The sequence below is a fragment of the Oryctolagus cuniculus genome, chromosome 4 (assembly GCF_051225735.1).
Source record: "Oryctolagus cuniculus isolate XC-2025 breed Fujian yellow rabbit chromosome 4, ASM5122573v1, whole genome shotgun sequence".
Lineage (NCBI taxonomy): Eukaryota > Metazoa > Chordata > Mammalia > Lagomorpha > Leporidae > Oryctolagus > Oryctolagus cuniculus.
In genome coordinates, this window is record NC_142870.1 from 164,774,244 (window position 1) to 164,786,664 (window position 12,421).

The 12,421-nt window shown below is 37.0% G+C and overlaps 1 protein-coding gene across 1 annotated transcript in view; it reads left to right on the forward strand.

The window, feature by feature from the left end:
• The window catches only part of ZCWPW2 (zinc finger CW-type and PWWP domain containing 2), a 208,030-nt gene that overhangs the window by 84,317 nt on the left and 111,292 nt on the right, over positions 1-12,421 (forward strand). The window contains exons 2-3 of the mRNA XM_051858906.3: positions 1,573-1,919; positions 9,139-9,298. Coding sequence (XP_051714866.1) covers positions 1,633-1,919; positions 9,139-9,298 — 447 coding nt within the window. The 5' untranslated portion in view covers positions 1,573-1,632. The remainder of the gene's footprint in view (positions 1-1,572; positions 1,920-9,138; positions 9,299-12,421) is intronic.

Here is a 12,421-nt window from a genome sequence, read left to right on the forward strand (position 1 = left end):
TCTTATGTTTAGATTGCTCTACTTTTTCAATGGATCGACAGTGCTGTAGTGAATATTTTTTAATCTTTGTATAAATATGTTGGTCTCCTTTAAGTTCTTTTTCTTTGGACACATTCACATGAGTTAGCTTAATAGATTAAAAATTGTGAACTATGATACTATTAAAGCATATTGTCAAATTCTCAAAGCAATTTTCAGTGGCCCTGGTATATGACAAATGAAAGTAAGTAGTTTATAAATATATGATTAACTCATAAATTAAAGCCTTCTTTAAATGATGCTGATACTTGTAATGTTTTCCTAAACACGAATATGGTGTATCAAATAGCTTTTTAAATAATAGGCTTTGCATTGCAAAATAAGTTGCTGATAATTAGTTTTACTTATATTTTAATTACATTAATTAATATACATATTGCTATTATTATTGAGGCTGAAATTTTAGAACTTAATCATGTAATTCTAATTTGTATTGTTAAAATTTTATACTAAAAAGCTGAGAAAAATTTGAATTAATCATGGATAAAAGGGTCTGCGCCGCAGCTCACTAGGCTAATCCTCCACCTTGCGGCGCCAGCACACCGGGTTCTAGTCCCAGTCAGGGCACCGGATTCTGTCCCGGTTGCCCCTCTTCCAGGCCAGCTCTCTGCTGTGGCCTGGGAGTGCAGTGGAGGATGGCCCAAGTCCTTGGGCCCTGCACCCCATGGGAGACCAGGAGAAGTACCTGGCTCCTGCCATCGGATCAGCGTGGTGCGCCGGCCGCAGCGTGCCGGCCGTGGCGGCCATTGGAGGGTGAACCAATGGCAAAGGAAGACCTTTCTCTCTGTCTCTCTCTCTCACTGTCCACTCTGCCTGTCAAAAAAAAAAAAAAAAAAAAGGATAAAAGGCAAAACTGTAAAAATAATTTCCTTTAATGTTTTAAAAGAAATTTCAAATGTTTATATTGTGAAATATTTTGCTACATTTCATTTTTTCTGAGATTTAAGAAAATCAAGAATCTTCAAGTTTCACTGTATATAATCTCAAGAGGTACTATGTCTAATGTGTAAGATCATAGAATTTAGAAACAAGTTCCTTCATTTAAATATCAACTTTTTGTTGTACTACCTCTGGGACCTCATAAAAATGTATTTTTTAGCTTCTTTTTTTCTTTGTGGAAACAAGCATAATAAGCTGTTGGGAAGACTATGAGCTGTGCACATAAAGTACTTAGCATAATAATTGGTGCATAGTCAGCATTTAATAAAGCTTAACTTTGTAACTACATCTACCAGGTTTATAATAACAGAATTACAGCTAACTGCTGTTCTCTTCCGCTCCATTTTACTTTTCTTGTTTTGTTTTGTTTTGTTTTGTTTTTGCTCAGATTGATTAATATTTCTATTTTGCTCCTTTCTTTCTATGTGGGTAGAAACATAACTTGTCCAACATACTCATGTATAGTCTTTGTAGGACAGAGAGGGAATTGGCAAAAACTTCATCAAAGGGGTATTTCTCTGATTTTGGTTTGAAATTTCTTTTCTTATACTCTTGAATCTTTAATCTTTTATTTTACTCTTTCTTATTTTCCAGATTAAATGCATTAATGGAAAAAAATTAGATGGTAAGATAATTGAATATCTTAGCAGTACAATGGATTCTTCAGTGGAGAACAACATATATGTAAACAAAATATGGGTTCAGTGTGAAAATGAAAGTTGTTTGAAGTGGAGACTGTTGTCAAGTGAGGATGCAGCCAAAGTTGATCACAATGAACCTTGGTATTGCTTCATGAACGCTGATACGAGGTATAACAAGTGCTCTATTTCTGAAGAAGATTTTCCTGAAGTGTCTCAGCTTCATCAAAGTGGATTTAAGATAGTCTATTCACAGCTCCCTCTTGGAAGCCTTGTTTTGGTAAAATTAAAGAACTGGCCAAGGTAAGGTTTGTGTTGTTTTATAATAAACTGTTGGGGGTGTAGTCATGCTTTGTTTCTGAATTTTTAAAATCTTTTTCAAGAATCTTTTCAAGAATCAATGATTTGTCTGTTATTTATTTACTTTCCTATGTATTTATTTCTGATCTCCTATGCATTTATTTGACCCCTACTTCTTTAAGTTTAATTCATTCTTTTTGCAGTTTCTTAAATTGGGAACTTGGCTACCTGAATTCAAACCTTTTTTTTCCCCTTCCATAAATAGGCAGTTGCAATCATAAATTTATGAGTAGTGCTTTAGCCAGATATCACAAATTTTGATATTACACATTCCATTATTCAATTTGAAATACTTTCTAGTTTTCTTTGTGAATTCTTCCTTGAAATGGGTTATTTAGAAGTGGATTTTTAGGGGCCATTGCTGTGGTGCAGCAGGTTAAAGCCCTGGCCTGAAGTACCAGCATCCCATAAGGGCACCGGTTCTAGTCCCGGCTGTTCCTCTTCTTTTCCAGCTCTCTGCTATGGCCTGGGATAGCAGTGGAGGATGGTCCAAGTCCTCGGGACCCTGCACTCACGTGGGAGACCTGGAGGAAGCTCCTGGCTCCTGGCCTCAGATCAGTGTAGCTCCGGCCATTGCAGCCATTTTTAGATATTGTTTTATTACTTTGCTTTTAAAATCTTTAATCACTTACTTAGCTTTTCTAGTTCTAATTTATACATTTTCATTACCCACATTATTAATTTCCATTAACTTGACTTGAAATCTCAGGTGCAATTTTGATCTCTTTTAAGACCATGACTCTAGTAATCTGTCAATTTTTTTGTAGGGATGTTACTCATTTTTTGCTATAATAACTTTGTATTAGATTCTAGTATGATCCTTTCTTATTGCATACTTTTACATGAAATGAGTCCCAGATGTTTGAGAAAGGAAAAGGAAATTAGAATAAGTTTTTTTTTTTTTTTTTAGTCCATTTCCCCTCTGTTGCTTATATTTGATCATTCCTCTTTTTCTATCTTTAAGTTTACTCTCATATCCATTTAAATCTGTTTAGGAAGTTGTTTTTGCTGCTGCACCAGAGGGATATGGAGAACACTTCTTTGGTACTGCTGGGTTGGAGTGGAAGTATAGGATCCTCACCTAGCTTCCACTGATTAAGGGAAAGGTAATCTTCATTACCACTGGGTAGGGGTGAGGGCTTAGATGCCCTCAATACTGACTGGATGGGTAGGGTGTCTTATTACTCATTCCAGGTAACCTCCACTGATACTGTAGAGGGAGGATCTTGTTAGCATTGATAAGTGGCAAAAATCCAAGCTTTCCCATAGTCCCCTGTGCCACCAAATGAGAAGGTAGAGAGAGAGTGCTACATTACTACTGGGTAGTTTGAATTCTGCTTAACACTGACCGTTGCTGATGGGGATAGGTGTGGAGACCATAGTTTGTGTGTGTGTATGATATTTGCCTAGAATAGAGCAATTGTTTTCTAAAAGATATCTGTCTTGCTAGACTGCCCTCTAACTTGGTTCTTAGGATAAACAGAGTTTGTTTGTACCCATTAGTGTTTCTTGCCTGCTAACTTCATTTGCACCAAGTCTAGGAATATATGAGGCAAAATAAAGCCCAGAGAATTCAATGTCAAGTCATTCTTCATGCCTCAAGGGCCCAGCTGGCCTATTTTCTTCTCTTTATCTTTCTGAGTTTTCTTGTGTTTATTTTATATGTAATATCTAGGATTATTAGGTATACCTAGGGGGAAGAATATAGAAAAATTATTCTATTTTGTCTAGAACCAGGAGTTTCAGAAAATATTTTTAAAAGCTTTTTTCCCTAATACATAACCCTAGAGGTCTTTTTATATTTTTTCTAAGTATCAAACATATGAGCTTGTTTTCTGAAATTTCGTAGATATTTTCTCCCCTCACTTTTATTGTGAATTTTTATTTGTTTAATTTTTAAACTTGATCGACTTTATTTTTTTAGCCATCTTTGGATTCAAAAGAAAGTACAGAATTTCCATAGATCCTCTCCAGCACACACACACACACACACACAGTAACTTTGCTCACCATCAATATCCTGTACCAGGGCAGGCACCGCGGCTCACTAGGCTAATCCTCCGCCTGTGGCGCCTGCACACCGGGTTCTAGTCCCAGTCGGGGCGCCAGATTCTGTCCCAGTTGCCCCTCTTCCAGGCCAGCTCTCTGCTGTGGCCAGGGAGTGCAGTGGAGGATGGCCCAAGTCCTTGGGCCCTGCACCCCATGGGAGACCAGGAGAAGCTCCTGGCTCCTGGCTTCTGATCAGTGCGGTGCGCCCTCCGCAGCACGCGCTGCAGCGGCCATTGGGGGGTGAACCAACAGCAAAGGAAGACCTTTTTCTCTGTCTCTCTCTCTCACTGTCCACTCTGCCTGTCAAAAAAAATATATCCTGTGCCAGTATGGTATATTTGTTATGATCTGTGAACTACAATTACACATCACTATCAACCAAGTCCATAGTTTACATTTGGGTTCACTCTTTGTTTTATACATTTTCTGTTTTTTTCTTTCTGTTAAAGATTTTTCAACTGATATTTAAAAGTGTACATATTTATGGAGTATAATGTAATGTTTTGATATATACATGGATTGCATAATGTTTAAATCAGGATAAACATAGTAATCCCCTCAAGTATTTATAAGCATTTATTGTGAAAACTTTCAGAATTTTTCTTTTAATTTAAAGAAAAAATATGTAGGGAGAATACATTATCTATAGTCACTCTACTCTGCATTAAAACCCCAGAACTTCTTTCTCCTATAGGACTATAACTAGTTCCTGCTAATCAATCTTTCTCTATTCCCCTCTATACCTGCTCTCCCCAACCTTGTAACCAGAGGCTACTCCCAATTGTATAAGGTCAACTCTTTTAGATTCCACATGTGAAATCATATAGGACTTGTCTTTCTGCACCTGACTTATTTCACTTAACATAATTACCTCCAGTTCCATCCATTTTGTTAAAAGTGACAGGATTTCAGCTTTTTAATGAATGAACTATATTTCATCTTGTATATGTACCATATATTCTTTATCCATTCATCAATTGATGGATAGTTAGTTTGTTTCTATTTCTTGGCCATTATGAATAAAAAATGAGCTATTTCACTGATGTATTTTATTTTTTTAATCCATACTTCTTTCATCCCTCCTAGCCTCTGGTATATACATAAATAAACATGGAGTGCAGATTTCTCTATGACAAAGGTTTCATTTGCCTTGTATGTATGTATGTGTGTATATATATATATATACACACTCATTAATGAAATTGTTAGATCTTAAAGTAATCATAATTCTTTGAGGAATCTTCAAATTGTTTTCTAGTAATTTAAAATTTCTACCGACAATGTGCAAGTGTTGCCTTTTTTACACATCCTCATCAATACTAGTTATCTTTTGTCTTTTCAATAATAACCATTCAAACTGGAGTGAGGTAATATTTCATTGTGGATTTAATTTGAATTTTCCTAATTATTTGCAGTGTTGAACATATTTTCATGTGCATGCTGACCATCTATATGTCTTTCCTTGAAAAAATGTTGATTTAGATCTATTGCCCATTTTAAATTGCATTTTTATCTATTTTATCAATTCTATTGAATTATTGAGATTCTTATATAGTCTGGTTATTAACCCCTTGTTAGATGTATTATTAGCAAATATTTTCTCTTATTCTGTAGGTTGTCTCTTCATTCTCTTATTGTTTCCTTTGCTGTGTAGAAGCTATTTACTATGATGAAATTTCATTTGTCTATTTTTACTTTTGTTGCCTCTGCTTTTTAATAAAATCCTTGCCTATTCTAATTTCCTGAAATATTGCCCCCATGTTTATTTTAGTAGTTTCATAGTTTCGGATACTAGTTAAGTAATTAATACACTTTGAGTGGATTGCTGTAAATGGCAGAAATAGGGGTTCAGTCTCTTTAGTATCTCTATATTTAGCCTCCTATTCCAATTTCCAAGTAACATTTATTGAAAAGACTGTCTTTCTCCAGTGCAGTTTTTGGCACCTGATATAGATATATTTATGTCTAGGCTGTCTAGTTCTCTTCCCTTGGACTATGTATATGCTTTTGTGCAAGTATCATGCTGGATTTGATTACAATAATTTTGTTGTATATTTGGAAGTCAGGTCATTTAATTGCTCCTCCTTTGATTTTCTCACTCAAGGTTACTTTGGATATTTCAGTTTTGTTTTTCAGTTCTGTGTGAATTTTAGGATTTTTTTTATAGTTCTATGAACAATATCATTGGTAATTTTATTAGGTATTTCACTGATGTATTTTATTTTTTCAATCCATACTTCTTTCATCCCTCCCTCCCTGCCTCTGGTATTTATCAGTCTGTGTTTAGATTTCTTTTTAGCTCCTGCATACTAGAGAAAATGTGGTATTTATCTTTCTTTTTCTGCTTATTTCACTCAGCCTGATGTCCTCCAGTTCCATCTATTTTTCTGCAGTTGATTGGATTTCATTCTTTTTTATAGGTGAATATTTCATTGTGTGTGTGTGTGTATATATATATATATATATATATATATATATATATATGCTGCATTTGCTTTATCCACTCACCTGATGATAGCTACCTTCGTTGATCCTGTATCTTGGCTACTGAGAACAGTGTTGTGATAATATGGCAGAGCAGGTATCTCTTTAATACAAATTCATGTCTTTTGAATATATACCCAGTAGTGGAATAGATGGATCACATGGAAATTCTTTTTCTAGTTTTATAAGAAATTGTGTATTGTTTTCCACAGTGGTTTTACTAATTACATTCCCATCAACAGTGTGTAACAATTACCCTTTGTACACATCCTTGTCAGCATTTGTTAATTTTGTCTGTGTGATAATAAGCATTCTGACAGGGGTGATATTATCTCATTGGTTTTGATACATATTTCTCTATTGGCTAGCATTTTTTTCATATATTTGTTGGTCATTTGCATTTATCCTTTGAAGAACAGTCTATTCAGGTCCCTTACTCATTTCTTAACTGGAATGATTGATGTTTTGGTTATTGAGTTTTTTAAACTCCTGATATATTCTACATATTAATCCTTTGTCAGATAAGTAGTTTGTAAATATTTTCTCCCTTTAGTCAAATGTCTCTTCACTCTATTGACTGTTTCCTTTGATGTGTAGAAGCTTTAGTTTGATATGATCCTATTTGTCTCATTTTGCTGCTTGTGCTTTTGGGATCTTATCTGAAAAATCAATGCCTACACAAATGACTCTAAGTATTTCTCCTCAATTTTCTTCCACAGTTGCATGTGTTATTTAGTTCTTTGATCCACCTTGAACTGATTTTTCTTTATGATGACAGATATCTTATCTAATTTTATTCTTCCATATGTATACATCCAGGTTTGCCAGCCCTGCGTTTTGAAAAGACTATTCTTTCTCCAATTAATGTTCTTGGCACTTTAGTAAAAAATTCAGAAAATTGTATGTTTGCAGATTAAGCTCTGAGCTCTCTGTGCTATTACATTTATCTATGTGTTGGTTTTTATACAAGTACCATGCTTTTTAAATCACTTTATGTTGAGGAGGGGTTGCAAGCAAAGGACAGATAGGACACGGGAACTCTTCCTCTGAAAAGCACCACCAGACAATCCCAGTATATTTCTTTATTGACCGTGATTACAGCAGCCATTCATACAACACATTTGCATGTTCATATAACTCTAAGATTTCTTTGAAACATGTTTAGCAAGACATTAGATAAGCATGTCTGGGAGCAGCTGCATGTCCTTGTGGGAGCCAATATTACCATAAGGGCTCAGTGCTCTTCTGTTAGTAGGTCATGTACTGTGCTTAATCAGTTTCTGCAGTCATACCCTGTATCCAGGAGGATGTGTTCTCACTGAGGGTGCTCTGGAAGAAACCTTGTTCCCCATATTCTGTGGCTGCGCCCCAGGCTGGAAGGATGTATCCTCACTGAGGGTGCTTTGGCAGAAGCTATGTTCTCTACAACTATATCGTTAGATTTTTAGTATGCTTTGAAGTCAGGTATTGTGATACCACCAGCTTGATTTCTGACCCCCCCACCCAAAGATTGCTTTGGCTACATTGGGTCTTTTGTGGTTCCATATGACAATGATTTTTTTTTCTAATTCTGTAAATAATGTAACTGCTATTTTGATAGAGATTGTATTGAAATAAAAAGAGATTGTACTGAATCTGTAGATTGATTTAAGTAATTAGAACATTTTACTGATATTTAGTTTTTCAATCTTTAAGCAAGAATCTTTCCTTTTTGTGTGTGTGTTTTTGAGATTTCTTTCATATGTATTTTAATTTTTTTCATTGTAGAAATCTTTCACTTCTTTGGTTAAACTTATTATTAAATATTTAATGTTTCTGATATCTAGTGTGAATGAAATTTCTCATTTGAATTCTCTATAAGCAATGTTATTATTGGTGTATAAAACTCCTACTTTTTTTTTAAAGATTTATTTAATTTATTTGAAAGAGTTACAGAGAGAGGTATAGACAGAGAGGTCTTCCATCCAATGGTTCACTTCCCAGATGGCCGCAACAGCTGGAGCTGCGCCAATCCGAAGCCAGGAGCCAGGAGCTTCCTCTGGGTCTCCCAAGTGGGTGCTGGGACCCAAGGACTTGGACCATCTTCTATTGCTTTTCCAGGCCTTAACAGAGAGCTGGATAAAAGAGGAGCAGCCAGGACTAAAACCAGTGCCCAAATGGGATGCCGGTGCAGGTGGAGGATTAACCTATCACGCCACAGTGCTGGCCCCAGGAAATACTACTTTTAGGAGACCATGCCAGTGTGTTAACATTTTGGTTAGAGTTAATTCAACTCTACCATGAATCTAGTGAATCATTTTTTCTTTTATCTTTCCTAGCAATGTAACCAAATGACCCTGAAGCATTCTTTTATTTTATATTTTTTTCATTTCTATCTGTATCTTAAATTTTGTGACTATTTCAAATTTTCTATAACTATAAAGATAAAACTTAATTACTTGTGTCAAATGAATATCCTACTGTTAGAAGATATAAGTAGGAATATATTCATGCTTTGTGAAAAAAGTCATTAAAATTCAAAGGAAGAAATTTAATATATGAGTGTGACAGATGTGTCTGCCTTTAGAAGTGTTGATCTCTGCTGTTAGAAAGCATCATAATAATTAAAAAAAATTTTTCCTTTTGAAAGTTGGCCAGGGATACTTTGCCCTGATCCTCTTAAAGGGAAATATGTAACTTACGACTTGGATGGAAATGTTGAACAATATCACATAGAATTCCTCGGTGATCCTCATTCAAGATCATGGATAAATGCAACATTTGTTGGACATTGTAGTATCACTCTAAAGGTAGGTTCAGTAATATCAAACTTTATTATTCTTGCACTTGTTTGTAATTATATTCGTATTCATCTCAGCTCTCAAAAAGTATATTATTACTTATTATTAGAAAAACATTAGCAAAACAATGTATATGATTTGCCTTAATTCAAATATTTGTATTTTAAAGTGCCTTTTTCAAAAAAAATATAAATACAGAAATGCTGTAGGAGTGTTAAATTTTATTTTTCTAATGGCAATATAGTAAAAATCAGTTGAAGGTTTTACCTAATTGCTCTTTGAAACAATTTTAAGATTATCAGTTGGTAAGTTTTTAATTCACTTTAAGTTGTACCCCTAGCTCACAGGGAAAAGTAATTATGGAATGCAAACATCTTTTGAAATTTCAAATGGAATATTTCACTATACTAACTACTTCAGTATCTTTTTTAAAACTCATTCTAAACTTTAAATCCCACAGTACAATTAGTGAATAGATTGGATTCTCAGATTGATGAGAATAAGTTAACTGAACTAGATTCATTTCCAAAGGTTTGATTTAATAAGTGTAAATCAATTCAGTTATCTGCATATTTATTATAATATCGAAACTTTTCATTTTGAACCATATTGTTTTTAAAACCTGAATTAAAAAAAGTAGGTGTCAGAAATGTGGATACCTGGCTTGCACCACGGCTCAATAGGCTAATCTTGCACCTGCGGAGCCAGCACACTGGGTTCTAGTCCCTGTCGGGGCACTGAATTCTGTCCCGGTTGCTCCTCTTCCAGTCCAGCTCTCTGCTGTGGCCCGGGAGGGCAGTGGAGGATGGCCCAAGTGCTTGGGCCCTGCACCCACATGGGAGACCAGGAGGAAGCACCTGGCTCCTGGCTTCGGATCAGCACAGTGTGCTGGCAGCAGCGCCGGCCGCAGTGGCCACTGTGGGGTGAACCAACGGAAAAGGAAGACCTTTCTCTCTGTCTCTCTCTCTCTCACAGTCCACTCTGCATGTAAAAAAAAAAATGTGGATACTTGAAATATGCATTTATCCTAGTGGTTGGGAAACCCTCTCCCACATCAGAGTTTGAGTCCTGGGGACCTGGGCCTGGACTGCGGGGGGAGAAGGGGGAGTGACAGGGTGGCGCAGGCGTCAGGGTGACAGGTGGGGCAGGCGGGGTGGGCTTTGCAGGGCAGCGCGCATTACTGGGGGCTGGGAGGAAGCTGGCCCCGGGCTCCTTGCCTGTGGCGGGCTGGAGCGGTGGTCTAGCTGCCCACCCCCCAGCTGAGGGCTCTTACTGCCTGATCCGAACTCCTGGCCCGCCCCTACTCTGAACCCCGCTGTTGCCGGCCCTCACTGGACCCCCCAGCCCTGGGCTCCGCCTTGTGTGGGGGGCCAGGTGAGGACCTGTTGATTCCCAGTGCTGCAGGGTGCCCGTGCCCCTTCCTTGCCCACAGCCATTACTCTGAGGTTTCCACATCGAGGAGCATCCGTACCAAGGCAATGTAACTTGATTTTTGGTCAATTTGTTTTAAGCGCTTTGTCACCAATAAAATATTAATAAACACACACACACACAAAATGTGACTCATCTTCACATTAATTCATACCCTGGGAGGCACTGGCAGTGGCTCAGGTAATTGAGTTCCTGAAGCCCAGGTCAGATACATGGATTGAAATGCCCAGCTGTTGTGGCATTTCAGGAGTGAGCCAGCAGATTGTAGCTCTCACTACAATCTGTGTCTGTCTCACTTTCTATCTCTCTGTCTTTGTTGCTCTGTCTCTCTGCCTCTCAAATAATAAATAACTATTTTTTACACGTGCGGATAAGTGTTGACTCAATTTAAATGGTTTCTCTTACATAGTGAGTAGTACACATATTCAGTTATGCATATAAATGTGTGCCTATTTAAAACATACAATCTAATCCATAATAAAATTAATCTTTGGAAATTTGAAGTAATTGGATTTTTATTTTATCTTTGGCATAAATAGTATTTTTTAAAAAAATTTATGTTTTATTAATTTACTTGAAAGGCAGTTACAGAGAAGGGCAAGAAAGAATCTTCCATCTTTTGGTTCTTTCCCCAAATGGCCGCCATGGCCAAGGCTGCGCCAAGCTGAAGAAAGGAGCCAGTAACTCCATCCAGATCTCCCACAAGAGTGCAGGGGCTAAGGTACTTGTGCAGTTCTCTACTGCTTTCCCAGGTGCATTAGCAGGGAGCTAGGTTGGAAGTGGAGCAGCCAGGACTCAAATCATTGCCCATATGGGATGCAGGCATCAAACGTAGCAGCCTACTCCTCTGTGGTACAACACTGGCCCCTACATGGTATTTTTGTACTATTCAGTTTAGAAGTGGCTGGAAGGAAAGTTATTTTTAGTAAAAAAATATTTCAGTATGAAATAATACCACAGCATATATTTCATGATAGCTGTTAACCAATCATCTTTATGTCAGACATATTCTCTGCTCTGCTATTTTATGTGTGTTCTAGACTCTTCTGCTGGCAACCACAAAATCCAAGAAGGAGTGTTTCTTCTGCCCCCTTCCTTTCTGAAGTGCAGAGGAAACTTCTAGCTGTTCATGAAACTGACCTTAGGATTTTAGATATTTAACAATGTGGTAAAGAGAAAGGCATTCGTAAGAAAGCATATTTAAGTACAGTACCAAAATCAAAGTGCATTTTATATTGATACAGATTTATTTATTTATTGCAAAGATAAAGTGACTGAGGGAGGAGAGAGAGAGAAAGAGAGATAGTTAGTGAGACACACCTTCCACTACCCATGCCCACAACAGCCAAGACTGGGCCAGATTAAAGCCGGGAGCCAAGAACTCCATTCAGGTCTTCTGCATGGATAGCAGAAAATCAAATACTTGGGCCGATCATCCACTACTTAGCTGCATCCACTACATTAGCTGAAGCTGGATCAGAAATAGAGTAGCTGGGAGATGTACTGGCATGCCACTGTGAGATGCATATAACACACTGTGTCACAATACCAACCCCATCAAAGAGCATTTTAAATTGCCTAAATTAGTATTACTCTCAGGATTTGAGTGAACTCAAGATTAATTTGTGTAGTCTGATTCCAGTAAGTGTATCATTAATCCTTCAGATACAGAAAAAGTCTGATGCAGAAGAAAGCCAAACT